This window comes from Olea europaea, chromosome 13, assembly GCF_002742605.1.
Source record: "Olea europaea var. sylvestris chromosome 13, O_europaea_v1, whole genome shotgun sequence".
NCBI classification, from domain to species: Eukaryota; Viridiplantae; Streptophyta; class Magnoliopsida; order Lamiales; family Oleaceae; genus Olea; species Olea europaea.
The window spans coordinates 3768516-3784784 of record NC_036249.1 but is presented as its reverse complement, the minus strand read 5'-3'; the positions used below and the strand labels follow the sequence as shown (position 1 = coordinate 3784784).

The 16269-nt window shown below is 34.8% G+C and overlaps 2 protein-coding genes across 2 annotated transcripts; both read left to right on the top strand.

Moving 5' to 3' along the window:
• Positions 1-6381: 6381 nt before the first annotated feature.
• Positions 6382-10665, top strand: LOC111407307 (protein CHUP1, chloroplastic-like). Its single transcript, XM_023036719.1, has 7 exons — positions 6382-7611; positions 8078-8806; positions 8982-9113; positions 9367-9548; positions 9629-9740; positions 9906-10049; positions 10372-10665. The coding sequence occupies exons 1-7, from the start codon at positions 6820-6822 to the stop codon at positions 10450-10452; spliced, it is 2172 nt and encodes a 723-aa protein (XP_022892487.1). The 5' UTR covers positions 6382-6819; the 3' UTR covers positions 10453-10665.
• Positions 10666-13618: 2953 nt separating this feature from the next.
• On the top strand, positions 13619-14614 carry LOC111407306 (protein G1-like1). The gene has a single exon (XM_023036718.1). The coding sequence runs from the start codon at positions 13836-13838 to the stop codon at positions 14523-14525; it is 690 nt and encodes a 229-aa protein (XP_022892486.1). The 5' UTR covers positions 13619-13835; the 3' UTR covers positions 14526-14614.
• The last annotated feature ends 1655 nt before the right edge of the window (positions 14615-16269 follow it).

The window sequence follows — 16269 nt, the reverse complement described above, 5'->3', positions numbered from 1 at the left end:
GAATGCACAATGCTGTAAGTGCAACAGCAATAACAATTTTTACTACTAGTGTTGATTATTGAAGACTTTTGGTTTTCTCCATATGATGAAATATGAAGAGTGTTAGAGAGGAAGAAGAAGAGATGGATGCATTCACCATCATTATAAGTCATTATTAGTGGATGCATTCATCATCATTATTAGTCATTATTAGTCTTAATAATTGTGTGACTCTTAGTAGTCTTATGTTATCCTATAAATAGGTTTGTCATGTACTCAAATCAAATAATTCATATATAAAAAAAAAAAAGTTTCTCTCAAAATATACTTTGTTCTGTTCCAGAACAAATATTTGGTATCAGAGCTCTCCTGATCTTAAAGGCCTATGAGAAAGAGGAAAAATGGCAAATTCTACTCTAGCTTCAATGCCTATCCCCATGATGTTTGGAGGCGAAAACTATGAGTATTGGTCTGTCAGAATGAGGGCTTTCTTGATGGCACATGATCTATGGGAGATTGTTGAAGAAGGTTATACTCCACAGGAGTTGGATGCAGACCCTACTGTGAATCAAATGAGGCAAGAGAAGGATCGTAGAATAAAAAATATGAAGGCTCTTACCTTCTTGCACTCTTCTGTCACTGAGACAATTTTTCCCAAGATTGTGGCTGTTACAACAGCAAAAGAGGCTTGGGATAAATTACAAGAAGAGTACAAAGGGTCTGAGCAAGTGAGAGCAGTAAGATTGCAAACTTTGAGCAGAGAGTTTGAAAATCTAAGGATGAAGGATGCTGAATCCGTAAAGGACTACTCTTCTAGAGTGGCTAATGTGGTGAATCAGCTTAAATTGAATGGAGAGGACGTACCAGACAAAAGAGTGGTGCAAAAAATGTTGATTACCTTACCCGAAAAGTTTGATGCTGTTACCACGGCTATAGAGCATACAAAGGATCTGTCAAGTCTTTCTTTAACTGAACTTACAGGTGCTTTGTTAGCCTATGAGCAAAGGTTAACATCAAGATCTGAGGTAACTATTGAAGGAGCTCTTACGGCAAAGTTTAAACCGCAAAGTTCAAGTGAAGGTGGAGGAAAACAACACCAAGAAGGGAAGAAGAAAGGCAAAGGAGACTCATTTTCTCCTTGTATTCATTGTGGAAAAACCAACCATCTTGAGAAGAAGTGTTGGAAGACAAAGCAATGCAAATTTTGCAAGCAAGTGGGCCATATTGAAAAGTTTTGTAGAGCCAAAAAGCAGAATTTAAATCAGCCACAATATCAACAAAGAAATCAAAATCAGCAAGCAGCATTTGCACATGAAAGGAATGGTGAAAACCATTTGTTTGTAGCTGTTCATGGAGCTGAATTGAGTAGCAAGGAAACATGGTTTGTAGACAGTGGTTACACCAATCATATGACCAATATGGAGCAGATTTTTCGAAATTTAGACACAAATGTGAAGGCCACGGTGAAAATTGGAAGCGGAGAAGTCCTACCAGCCAAAGGTAAGGGTACCATTGCTATCCAAACAAAGAAAGGTACAAGATATATTGATGAAGTACTTTTAGTGCCTGGCTTGGATTCAAATTTACTAAGTGTGGGTCAAATGCTTGAAAAGAAATATGCTGTGCATTTTCGAGATATAAAATGCAAAATCTATGATCCTCATGATGTTGAAATTGCTAGTTTGCCTATGCATAATAGAAGTTTTAGCATTCAATGGCATAGCTTACTTGCAAATATGTCTAGAGTTGATGTGGATGAATCTGATTTGTGGCATAGAAGATATGGTCATTATAATTACAAGTCTTTGTCATATGTGCATTCTCATGGCATGGTGAGAGATTTGCCTAAAATTCATGAATCTGGAGGAGTATGTGAGAGCTGTAGTTTGAGGAAAATGCATAGAGAGTCATTTTCTAATGATGGTGCATGGAGGGCATCTGGAAAATTGCAGCTTGTGCATACTGATATTTGTGGTCCCATGAAAACTCCATCCTTGAGTCATAATTTGTATTTTGTGCTATTCATTGATGACTTTACAAGAATGTGTTGGGTGTACTTCATGAGAAACAAGTCAGATGTGTTCAATGTGTTCAAAAAATTCAAGAATATGGTAGAGGCACAATCTGGATGTAAAATTCAGACCTTGAGATCGGATAATGGCAAGGAGTATACATCTACCAACTTCAATCAATTCTGTGAGGATTATGGAGTTCATCGGCAGCTTACCATTCCCTACACTCCGCAACAAAATGGAGTGGCAGAAAGGAAAAATAGATCTGTCATGGAGATGGCCAGATGTATGCTAGCTGAGAAGGGACTTCCAAATTCGTTTTGGGCAGAAGCAGTTTATACTTCCGTTTATTTGCAAAATAGGTTGTCTACAAAAACTGTGAAAAATATGACACCTATTGAGGCATGGTGTGGAATGAAACCTACAGCCAAGCATCTGAAAGTTTTTGGGTCTTTGTGCTATGTTCATGTCCCAGATCAGAAAAGAAGCAAGTTGGAGCAAAAGGCTGTGAAGGGGATCTTTATTGGCTATAGTTCACAGACAAAGGGCTATAAAATCTATCTTCCAGAAACTGGAAAAGTTGTGATATCCCGTGATGTAAAATTTGATGAAAGTTCTAAGTGGAATTTTAATGAAACCAATACACAGCAACAGGTAGCAGTTTTTCGTCCTATCCCAGTGGAAACTTCAACTCCAACACCAGAAGTTCAGTCTTCCGAGATAGAATCTATCGCACCTACTGCAGAAAGATGTTACAAAAGTGTGAAAAATGAAGAAAACTTCACCTCCTAACGAAAGAGATCTATTAGACCTTACTTGATTTCTTATCCTGGTAAAATTTAGCATTTGAGCAACCACTTTCTCAATGCTAATAAAATGAATAATTCAGGAATTAGAAGTATTTGACATCAGGTTTCCACTGAATCTCCTCCTGCACTGGGGATTGAATTCTATATAAAATCTGAGAATCAATCCATTAAATAGTAAAAGATTTATAAAGGCGACAATTGACCAGATATTTTTCAAAAAAGGTAGAGATTTTAACTTAAATAATGAATGACATTATTAAAAATTGCAAAAGAAAAAACACTTGTACCTACAAAATAAGAAACTAAGAAGAATCCGTGAGAGAAAGTATTGTATTGCAGTGAAAGTTTTTTGGTAAAGAACAAATTTTGTATATTTTTTGAATAAAGCTCCAAGTACAAGAAAAATTTAATAGAATGTGTACCGATACTAACTTGATAAAATGTGATTGAACACTTTTTCTCTTTCTTTCCCATCTTCCAATGATGCTGGCCGTAAGGATTTTCTTTCTGTCAAAAAAATTTTGTACTTATGTAGCATGTTTGATATCACTAATGCTGGAACAGGGCTTGTACAGGCTAGTATTAATAGAAGGTGGGTGGGTGGGAGTGGGTGATTATATTAAAAAAAAAAAAATTCACTCACTCCCATTCGTTTGTGCCCTGAAATAGGGTCTATACAGCCAGCACAACTCTTTTGATATTTTTCAGTGTTGTGTTCATGTAATTGAACAATAAGAACTGACAAGTAAAAGGGACCAATGAAAAAGGACAATTGTTTGCCCCCAACTTTTTCTCCTTTTTCCACTCTCTTTTCTTTCCCTTTTTCATAGTTTCTTTACTAACCAACCTTGCCTTCTCTTTCTTGTCTAGTTAGGACATTGACTACTTTGTTTATTTTTCAAAATTTTCGCTATCTAGTATCTGCTATCAACTATGTTACCATTGGAAGGTGTCACGAAGTTAGAAGTTTGTGTCGACAAAGGAGAATGGTTGATGGTTTGTCATTGATAAATACGTGTAAGATATTGTTTTAATAGAGTAATTGTAGGGTGTATATATACTATATTTATAGACAGGTGGACGGTCCTTATAGTTGAGTGTTTGTGTAGCTAAATTTGAAAGCTCCTTAAGACGAGGTTTTTTGGACAGTAATATAATTTCTATTTTAGTTAGTGAACTTGATTATAGTCTTGTTCTAAATTGCTGATCTATGTGGGCTTAGACGTGATTTCATAGAAGGGCGCTCTGTATATAAAGAAGATATAGAAAAAGGCGATCAACTCTATTTTATTCGCCTAGTGAGGGCCTAGGCTCCAAAAGACTCACTTTTTTTCTAATTTTATTATATATACATATTATCACGTCTAACAGCTTTTAAAATTTTGGTTTGTTTGAAACTGATTTTTTCAAAATTAATTTTTTTAAATATAAATTAATATTTAACATATTACTTGAAATTTTACGTTTACGTTTGTGTCTTTCACTTATACGTAAATTTTATAATTAGAAATTAATTTTGTACCTTATAAGTAACTTTTATATTTTCTAAGTGAACTTTTGTCATAATAGTAGTATTTTTACTTTAAAAATAAATTTTTACACAAAAGTAATTTTTTATCTTATTTTTTACTTATATAATTTTTTATCTTATTTTTTACTTATATATATAAAAAATTACTTATAAGTAAGTAAAATATATCTTATGAGGAATAAAATTCCACACAAAAATTGAAAATTGAAAATTTCACTAAAGGGCATACATATAATTTTATTCTTTTAAAAAACTTTTTGAACTGATGAATAATAAACTCTCATGGATTGAACAGTTTTATCAACCGCTATCAAAATTACTTAAAAATCGATTTGCTCGTAAATGCTCAAAATCAGTACTTTAAGAAATGCTCACAACTTGTATACCAAAACTCCCAAGTAGGCCCCTAATGTTGTATGTGATGCAATTATAAAGACAAACTCTAATAGATGTCAATAATCGAGGTCTATGATTTTTCTTTGAAGTGGGAAGATAACATAAACAAATATTGAAGAGAAATTATTCACAAAAATTGAACAGAAAATACAAGCACACTAATATGGTATATATCAAGTTTCTTAAGACATGGAAATAATAAAAGCTATGGCTTTTTAAATTTTAGGTGTGAGTTTGAATTAATTTTAAACCTTCAAAAAATGTCCAAATAGTCAAAATTGGTGAAGAGCCGCAACGTGCCCGAAGGCAATGTGTGTGAAATCATGTCGTGAGTACTTACTACATTAAGTACTGCTTGCGGCTTCAAGAGATGCAACATGTCCAAAGGTTACACCGTGTGCATGGATTCATGTAATGAGCGCTCGCTACGTTAAGTGCCTGAACGCAACTCCAAGATATGTCATACGTGTGAAGTCGTGCAATAAGCAGTGAGTGCTCATGAGACTTATATCCTTACACTTAAATCCAACTACTTAACGGATAACTAATATTAGTCACATTTTTATTTTAAGTTAATATGGCTTTAATTTATTGTGGTATGTCATTGGTTATGAGCATTAACATATTCAGCACATGAACAGTCACTTTTTATGTGTTTCTAAATGCCCTTTACAATTATTAATAATAAACACTTTGGACTGTTTGCTATTACTCGAAATCATATGCTAATTCAAAAATAGTAACCATTAAATAAGATATTTCTACTAAAAAAAATTGAAGATTCATGAAAACAAATGGCTCGTAAAAATCACTAAAGACAACAGTAAAAAATTCAAGGCAAGCAGAAATAAGTTTACGATTTCTTAGATAAGAGAAATTAAACGAAATTAATCAGGTTTAACGAGAAAAATTCAACATCAATCACTTTTCAATCACATATTTTCAAAATAAAATATTTTGTACATAAACTTAATTTTTTTCTACCTTTTAGTTACACGTTCTCCAAAAACTCATTATTTTCAAACTAATTTTTCTACTTTTAATGATAGACAAGGGTAATTATTTGAAGGAAGAAACTTAAGGGGCGTTTGTTTCTCATTTTTGTAAGAATGAGAATGAAAAATATAGTCGTTATGGGTCCCACACAAAATATAAGAATTCAAATTTGGTGGTTTAATGGGATGGATAACGGTCATATTTTTCATTTTAATGAGAAAAAATCGAAAACAAACATGGACTTAAATTTTTTTCTACTTTTTAGTTAGACATTCTCCAAAAACTCATTATTTTCAAACTAATTTTTCGACTTTAATGATAGACAAAACGAGGGTAATTATTTGAATGGAGGCTCCAAATATGACCGTTGCATGTACACTGAAACTGAGCTCATGCACTCTCAATTTCACTTTTCTTCCACTGCTTTTGAGGCCGTCGATCCAAAATGGCCCCACAGAATCTCATTGCTCGAGTCATAAATTCTACACAAATTCAAAAATTCAAATTTCAAAATGCCAATAAAGAGAGAGAGGCTGCGACACAGTACCACTTTTCTCTCTTCCAAGCCTCAGAAAATCACAGCACAAGAACAGAATCATCGGACCCTTCAAACTCCACTCCCCAATGCCGTTTTGTCCAATACCTTTTATTACCTTTACCTGTCCACCAGAATGACTAATTAATAAATGATGAAAGAGAGCCTAGTTGTCGACAAATTCAGTTTGAGTTAAGACAAACTTGGGTTAGGACAAATTTAAGGGAAACAATTCTCATTTGTTGAATAAAGAACTTTCACTTTTTTAACCTATAAAATTCATTTTACATCAGATTCTTGAAAACCAATTCGAATTTTCTGTGGCTCTTTGTTTGAACAAACAGTACCCAGTTTGTTTAAAAGAAAAGTCTTCACTTTTTTAGTCGTTAAAACAATTTATCTCAGTTTCTAGTTTTTTCTTGAATTTTTCAGTTCGCTTTAATCTTGGATTCTTGAGGGTTCTAGAAATCAATTTCTAACTTTTTCTTTAAATTCCATTAGCGTTAATCAGGAATTCTTGAGGGATTTATTGCCTAAAGAAGGAAAACAAAAAGGTTGAAAATGAGAGAAGAAAATTCGTCTGATAACAGAGTGAAATCATCAAAATTTGCTGATCAAAACCAGGTTCCAAAGGGAAATAACAGCATTGTGAAGGGGAACAGCAATTCCTCAAAGACAAAATCCTCATGGGGGTCTCACATTGTGAAGGGGTTCACTGCTGCGGAGAAGAAAACGAAAAACAAGGTGCAAACCACAACACAAGGCCAGAAATTGCAACTCGCAGGCTCTGCAGGCGTTGGAAATCAAAAGAACCAATCTGCGGCTTCGCAATCAAGAATCAAGAGGTCTCTCATTGGTGATCTATCTTGTTCAATATATGCTACACAAATTCATCCACATACAGTGAATGGCAACACCAAGACTAAGTCTTTGGGTGGTTCTCAAGATTTGTTTCTGGAGATCGATCATTTGAGGAGCTTACTCCAAGATTCGAAGGATAGAGAGTCCAAATTGCAAGCTGAGTTATCAGAGTACACAAGAAACCCCAAGGTTTTGGAACTTGAGATAGAGCTTGAACTTAAAAAGAGTGAAATTGATGGCCTTGTTCGGAAAGTTGGATTGCTTGAATGTGAGAGGGACAGTCTTTCTGAACAATTGATGACTTTGAATTCAGTTTCTGAGAAGCAGGATGAGTTATCCGGAAGAGAAGAACACGAGAATTCACGTGGAATAGAGATGGAGATTGTCGAGTTGAGGCGCTTGAATAAGGAGCTGCAGCTTCAGAAGAGGAATCTTACTTGCAGGATTTCTTCCTTGGAATCCCAATTAGCCAATCTTGCCAAAGTCTCTGAGGTATCATCATTGCAACTTTTATTACAAATTGCAGGCTGATTATTGATTTTCCGTGTTCATCTTTTATCTTTAACCTTAGCACGGGAAATGGATAATTTCAATACATTTCTTTTTGTATTAATCTTCACATTATAGTCCTTATTTCTGCATAATTTAGCTCCCATTATATAGATTACGAAGTTGGACAGTCTTATAAACCAACTGGGCACTCAACCATTAACATGTTTCCTTCTGCTTAAGAACATGCTTTTTCGGCTTTTTTGGAGAGTACAGGTGCTTTGAAGAGGATGTGCTCTATATATTTCTCTAATAATATTATCATATTCCTATACTGTTCCAGTATTTTCCCATCAAATTCACAAGACTGGTGTCATTTAATGGTTACGATGGCCAGGAAACTCTAACTTTGATTTCTTGAGTTGGTTTTACTATCGTTAACATTCCGTTTTAAATTCATCAATGACAGAGTGACATCGTTGAGAAAATTAAATCAGAGGCATCTGTGTTGAGACATGCGAATGAGGATCTCTGCAAACAAGTAGAGGGCCTTCAAATGAATCGATTGAATGAGGTTGAAGAGCTTGTTTATTTGAGGTGGGTTAACTCATGTTTAAGAAATGAGTTGAACAATTCCTTGACAGTGAATTCGAACAAAGCTTCAACCCCCGTTTCTGTTGAGAAAGGAAGACAATCCATTTGCTTCTCATCTTTTCAGACTAATGAAGAGTCTAACAATAGTGCTACGAAGACGTTAAATCTTATAAAGAAGTTAAAGAAATGGCCAATTACAGATGAAGACATACAACAATTAGAATGCACAGAGAATTATGCGAATCGTAATTGGGATGATTTACAGAATTCTGCACGAAGGCACTCTATAAGCGGATCAAAATGCTGTCATGAAGATTTAATTCTTGCTAAGAGAAGGCAATCTGATGGTTTTATATGTTCCAAGGAAGCAGAAAATGCAGATGCTTCCCAAAAGTATGATCTGGGTGTAATTAACAGTAAAGTGTTAGCTTCATTGGAGGTTGAGAAACGGACATTAAGAGTCCCTAATCCTCCTCCAAGACCTTCTTGCACAAGTTTATGCGGACGGAAGGAAGAAATTTCTATACACTCTGTTCCTCTCCCACCCCCTCCCCCACCCCCACCGATAGGTGAAATTGAGACCCGATCATCGCATTTGATTGCTGTAAGTGCTTGATTGCCATTATCCTTTTAACAATGAAATTATATTACAAGTAGCATAAATTCAAAATAGCAATTGTAAATTTGTTCTATATCATCGCACCCCGCTGTCTGCTTGTCACAACGGATCCTGTTTTTTGTACCAGCCAAGTTTAATCTATATTGTGTTCTATGGGTAGATTAAGGCGGATGTTGAGACTCAAGGAGAATTTGTGAACTTCCTGATACAAGAAGTCAATGATGCAGTTTATCAGAATATCGAAGATGTTGTTGAATTTGTGAAGTGGCTGGACGATGAACTCTGCTTTCTTGTAAGTTGCTTACTTTCAAGTACTTGTCGAATAATATACCTTTATGCGTCAATATTTTATTAAGGTAAATGTTTAATTGATTTTCGCTCTGTTATGGTTTTCTAGTTTCCTATTTAAGTTTTAGACAACATTCTTTGGAAAACCCATGGCTGCTTATACAACTCAAGACTTTCGTAACATAATGACAATTCAATGCTGAAACTTATTTAGAAGCTTCATTTATTGTGTCCGTCTATTTAATTTCATCTTGAAGGTGGATGAAAGAGCAGTTTTGAAGCACTTCAATTGGCCAGAGAAGAAAGCTGACACATTAAGAGAGGCAGCATTTGGATATAGAGATCTAAAGAAGTTAGAGCAAGAAGTTTCGAATTTTCAGGATGATTCTCGTATGCTATGTGATATTGCATTAAAGAAAATGGTATCTTTGTCCGAGAGGTAAGAATAATATATACTTCTCTGAGATTCCATAGTATGTACTATTTCTTATTGTTCAAAGAAATCATTTCCTCCATCAGAATGGAACGCACGGTTTATAATATTCTACGGACAAGGGACTCATTAATGAGACACTGCAAGGAGTTCCAAATTCCCACTGACTGGATGCTTGACACGGGGATATTAAGCAAGGTTAGGCTGTTGTGTTTTTTTATACTCGTGATTTAAATTTTAACACTGAACTTATCCTTCATTCTTTTCATATATAATGGATATTTATAATTGAGAATACTTCGTAATTATGTTTGGTAAGTTCTGAGTAAACGGTATGTCTAAATTCACCATTCCATTTTGCAGATAAAGTTTGGCTCCGTGAAACTGGCTAAGATGTACATGAAGAGAGTGGCTACCGAACTTCAATCCAAGGGCACATCGGATAAAGACTCTTCCATGGATTATATGCTACTCCAAGGAGTGAGATATGCTTTCCGAATTCATCAGGTTTGTTGAGTTACTTATACTTATCTTCTCCTATATTTAAGATATATTCGGACTAAATGTGTTCATTAGCAGTTCCTCAAATGTAAGTTCAAGAATGTACATAAAAAGATGCTGTCCAATATGGTTAAGGAAAATGAATAAAGGCTTCGTGTCTGATCACAATAATGAACTAGATTTTAGCTTATTTCATTTTTAGTCGTCTCATTTCTACAGTGTTCAATTTTATCTAATCCATTCTATCGAACATGCAACATCAGAATTTCAACATGGTTTTCTGAAGAAGTTGAATTCATCTTTTTAATCTCTACCTCGATTTGTTCAGTTTGCTGGAGGCTTTGATGCAGAAACAATGCATGCATTCGAGGAGCTTCGAGATCTTGCTGTCGTTTTAAACAAAAAGTAGAGAAAAAGAGAGGGAAACGGTACTAGTGGGGAAAAAAAATAGTAAATGTATGTTGTCTGGTGGGGAATTCTGATTTTGATGGCAGCTTACCATCTCAGTAAGTACCAACTTTAGTATGATGTTACTATTTATAAGGTCAGAGTGATTAATGTTGTGATGAAGTGTGAATTATGAATTTCTTTTTTGAGATAACTGGTCGAAAATTATCACGAATATCGAAAGTTATCGTGAATATGCATGTTGTTCATGAATATCAAAGTTTACACACTTACACCAACGTAAGACAATCTTGGAGCTTGGTGAACATTGTTTGATGTCCTTAATGTACCCCCGTTTGCATTAATTCGCGGTGATCAAATGTCTATGTACGAATGCGTACTTGTGACACATTTGATGGTGCTGGGTGGTTAAGGAAAATTGGTAAGAAATTTAGGAGTAAAGGTACGGTAGGGAGGCTCTAGGGAGATGGTAGAGGTTAGTAGGAAAATGGGTCGGGCTTTTAAGACCAGGCACGATTCATCTCGATAAAAAAATTTAGATTGAATTATTCGATTCAGTTCATGTTGGTTCATATGAGGACTACTCCATTGGCTCTATTTATTTAAAAAATATTAAAAATGATTCTGGCGCAAGTGGTCCCTAACCTTTGCCTTCATGTATTTTGAGTCTTAACTTTTACGTTTCGGAAGACACTTTGAAACATATGCCTTTAAATGCTCAAATGGTCCTTTTGGATTCTTTCTGTTCAAAGCTGCCATTAGTTTTGGGTCATCATGGGGTAGTTATATTCACATCACACTTCTTGTTTACTACAACACATTTAGTTGCAATGACCGTTCCCAATCTTTACTCATTTTTACACTTATGTTCGTTACATTTGTCGCTCATTTCAGTGCATTGCAACATAATGCGCCATGGGGATAGAAAATATAAATTCAATGGAAAATAAAACAAACATATAGCAAAAAATATAAAAATACTAAAATTGTTCACCCAATTCAACAATCACATAATCGGGAGACTCAGGGATTAACCCAAACACTAAGTGCAACTAGAAACATTCAAACCAAGATTTAGTCATGGATTCACAGACGGATCTATTGAATAACAAATCCTAACCACGAATAACTCAAGAACCCTAATCACTCCACATATGATTTGAGTATTTATAAACATAAGCCAGACAACTAAGATTTATTTTTTTGCTGGCTTAATTTTGAATCATGATAAATTCTCAAAAATTATAAAAACTAAAACATGATATGATGGATGAATTCAGCCCGCGACACTCGTGTTTACATAGAAGACTGATTCAATTTTCTCAAGGAAAACAAAATTCAACATATTATAACTGTCGAGACATTTTCATCCACCAAAAACTATAAAAACAGAGGATTGTACTACATATACACAACAATTTACATAATGATTTACCAACAAATAATGTGGCGGAATTTAATTGGATCAAAATCTCATGAATCAAATAACTTTCCCACTTGCATTTTGACACATCATCATTATGTAAATTGTTATGTACGAGAAGCATTTTTCAAAAACAAGTGTCAATTTGATTTTGAGGAGGAGAGGGAGAAACAAGAAACACTAATGTTTGGGGTGAAATGTGTAAATATAAATGCTAATAATTGTGAGGGTGCAGCTTAGATTTAGGGTTACCCACGTGCGGTGGGATAAGTGAATGTAGACCACTAATCAGATTGAAAAGACATCTGCAATCTGCTGTGACTGTTAGATTTGACGCTTGACAAGATGTTACCTTACCTCCTATGCCCATATTTAGGCTTTTTATTTAACCTCATTTTAGGATCAAGTTACCTCGAACCGCGGGAGTGATAGCGGAAATAACTGTACACACACATGGAAGTCGAAATTTTTTAATTCGTGCGGATCCACTCGTCCCATATGAGGATGCGGTCATCCCCGTGATCATTGATGCAGTTCGAATGGCTTAATTCCTCATTTGACTTAATTCCATAACAATTTTTTAATGTTTTCCGTCAATCTTGAAGTAATATGTTATAGATTAAGTAGCATGAAGAGTGCCGCTCGAAAAGTGTATTTAGAAATATATAAATTTGATAATAATTCCCAAAAATTAGCATATTTCCTGCCTTACTCCTTTTGCACTGGTCTCTGCTCGTTGCTATAGAGATTCCACTTCACTTGATTCTCCGGGTTGTGGGTTCAAATCATAGCTTCACGATCTTTCTTTTTTTTTGGTAAAATTTAATAATAAACAAATGGAAAAAAGGGACCAACAACAACAAATGCATGTATAGACCCTGTTTTGGCTCCATTAAAAGTGAATTTTGGAAAAAACATATTTTGTAATAGTGATTTTTTGAGAATGTGTGGTTGAAAAATTTTGAGTTTAAGTATAATATTATTTTATTGGTGAATGTGTGCCTGAAAATAAGAAAAAAGGAAAATGATATATATATATTTTTTTAATGAAGCCCAAACAAGGCTATTTACAGTTCCATAAGAGTATTCTAACGGACAACAACATTAAAACAACAGACATAATACCAGACACCACCCAAATTGGACGCTTTTTTTATGGCAAGATTTTCTTGTTAAAGTTCTTGAATATTTTTAGCTCTTGTTTGAGCCTCATTTTTGTCATAAAAATATATTTATGAGAAGTATATTAATGCGAATATATAGTAAAAAAATAAGGAATAATTTTAAATTTACGTATAACGTTATTTTATTAAAGAATGTATAATTAAAATGATGTCAAAATAAAATTTATTTTACGAAGAATGAGACTGAAATAAGGGCATAATAACAGTATTTTAACTTGGGTAAAAACGTTTTCACTGATATGATTAAAAAGAAAAAGGTCCTGAAAACGAGAGTGAAAATTTCTACGTTGGTGATTTCCACAAGTTACATCCCATGCAGGATGAGGTTTGGACAATACCCAAAGAAACAAAAAGTGATCGATTGTAAAAAGTAACGTTGATTCTGATGCAGCACAAAACAAGGTAAAATTTCAACAGTTTCACTTCGCAAGGTAAATATATTATATACATACACACACCCATATAGAGAGAGAGAGAGAAAAGACAGGTCGAAGTGATATTCAAACTGTCATCACTTGCTCTACGTGGTGGTATATGCACCGGGCCCCAACCTGTCTCCTCCCACTCCATCACTTTCTTTTTTCTTTATAAATTTTCTCCATTCCCACTTCTTGTTTATGTGTGCTTCATTCAATTCACCACCCATTACTTTCTCCTCTATTGATCTTGAATTTCTCACAGCTTGGTCCAAGCATAATCATACCCACAAAACCAGTCTTTTTCTCAATATAACTTAGCAACAATTCTGATTCAGGCTTTCACACGTTGATTTCAACCATGAATTTCACAGAAAATATGATGTCAGGAGCCAGAAATAGTCAGTGTAATTCAAGCAACACTGGCAGTTCAATATCAGAAACCAGCATTAGCAGTCAACAACAACAACCACCACCACCACCACCTCCTCCACCACAACCAATATTGAGCCGCTACGAATCACAAAAGCGTCGCGACTGGAACACATTTGGGCAATATCTAAAGAACCACAAGCCACCACTAGTTCTCTCTCGGTGCAGCGGTGCACACATACTTGAATTCCTCAGATACTTGGACCAGTTTGGCAAGACTAAAGTCCATAACAATACATGTCCTTTCTATGGCCACCCTCACCCTCCAGCTTCATGTCCTTGTCCACTTAAACAGGCATGGGGCAGCCTCGATGCACTCATCGGCCGCCTCCGTGCGGCCTTCGAGGAGAACGGTGGACGGTCGGAGGTCAACCCCTTTGGTGCACGCGCCGTCCGTTTGTATCTGAGGGAGGTGAGGGACACTCAGGCTAAGGCTAGAGGAATTGCTTACGAAAAGAAGAAACGAAAGAAGCCACAGCAGAAACAAGAAACTCAAGTGATGTTGGAGGAATTAGATTGTAATCGTGTGAATTCAGTTGTGGCATCCAATGAAAATCTGGTCATGGGAGGTTCATCTGATGCTAGAAACTCCATGATTCCTTTATCTGTTCTTAATTAGTAGTAGTTTTAGCTTTTAGCAGGTAGTAATCAGCTTTATAGTTACAGTATTTAATACATGGGCTTAATGTAGAATATGGTCTTTATATGTGTCATCATGATGCATTCTCAAAAAATAGTTTGTATAATTTGTTTAATATAAAATTTGATTAATATGTAGCCTCAGTGGAGACTTATAGGATGGCCTCTAAGGTAATCGAGTTTTGAAGTCATTCTTGGCTGAATAAGGACCAAATTCTACTATGCACACACACTTCAATACAGAGAGATTATTATCTATATGATGCTGGTCATATGGATACTTTAAACATTTTAATTTCTAGACACTTTTTCAATTAAAATTTAAAACGTCTGAGAATCAAGAAGAAATAAAAAATACATACATATATATCATTTAACATTTGAAGCCGGTGGATATAGGTAGGTGTTTTTTCCTAATTCGATGGTGACCGTGGCTGCTATCGATCCTTGTACAGACAAGAGTTTTAAAGTTGAAGATTTCCATTTGTACAGAACAGTGTTTTACAAAATTCTGCCAGAAATCTCACATGTGTGGGACTCATGTTGTGATAAAAAATGCCAAAAAATTTGGCCAGCCACCCCCTGCCGTTTTTGTTTTGTATGGCTTCTATGTGTGCAGTTTCTGTACACACAGCAAGCTTCTTCAAAGTTTCCGTAATCATTTGATCGACCGAGGAAGCAATTGTCTAGAAACTGGTAAACGAAATTCACTTTGTAAAAATAGATAACTTCATTTATTTTCATCATTATTATATCACCAAGAGATTCTCTATTTTTAAAGAACATATTATATCACTTGGAGAGCATCTATAAATTTGCGGGATTAATATTTTGAAATATTCCAAGCTATTTATATTTATTACTCAAAAATATATGTATTATTTTTTTCTACCTTTTATTTTGACTAGTTTTCCTCCAGATTATTTTACTATTTTCCTGCACTGAAAATTGAAACACTTTGAATGCATTTAATTACAGAGAGTGAGTTTGATTCTCCAAATTTGCATATTCAAACTCGCTCTATAAATAAAAAATGTTAATTTAAAGAGTATATTGGAGCATGATTTTAATGGTTGACTCTTAAAAATAGAGAGCATCTCATGTTTATAGTATCTTTTGGAAATGCTCTTAAACCCTCGTCAATATATTCTAAAATATACAAATTGCCCCCACGAACTGATCTCAAAATTATTATCATGGATTACACCATATACAAGAATAATTTCCATTGGGCACATCAACATCGTGAGTCACTAGCAAAGACCAGAATACACATCGTAACATTTTATTCATAATTCACTTTACTTTCCACTAGTTAGTGATTTCAACAAGGAATTTTTCTTAGGATAAGATGGGGTTTAGCAAAGGAATATCCACGTATGCATACATGAGAGAATAAAGGCCATAAACACGATAATTTTCACAATTCTTATGTGCCAAAATTTGTGCTAGATAAAGCCTTAAGCTCTATTGGATCCAATTCTATTTATTCATTTCATTTCAATAATTCATTATCACCACTACTGAATGCATCATGAACCATTAATTTATCACACCCTATAGTTGACCAATTCGACAAATCATATGAAGCTATTAAGGAAAACAACTAAGCCTTACACTTTTTAAAGCCGGAACCGGAGAGCACCTTGAAGACGACATAGTCGAGACAGCACAACCTCATATGCCTAATGAATCTGGCTCGTGGGCATGCGTCGGTCGAGAAT

Bases quoted from the DNA above. Each gene is read 5' to 3' on its own strand.
- LOC111407307 (XM_023036719.1), top strand. From the start codon at position 6,820: ATGAGAGAAGAAAATTCGTCTGATAACAGAGTGAAATCATCAAAATTT. The intron at 7,612-8,077 runs GTATCATCATTG...CATCAATGACAG, and splicing joins ATCTTGCCAAAGTCTCTGAG to AGTGACATCGTTGAGAAAAT. The intron at 9,741-9,905 runs GTTAGGCTGTTG...TCCATTTTGCAG, and splicing joins ACACGGGGATATTAAGCAAG to ATAAAGTTTGGCTCCGTGAA.
- LOC111407306 (XM_023036718.1), top strand. From the start codon at position 13,836: ATGAATTTCACAGAAAATATGATGTCAGGAGCCAGAAATAGTCAGTGT.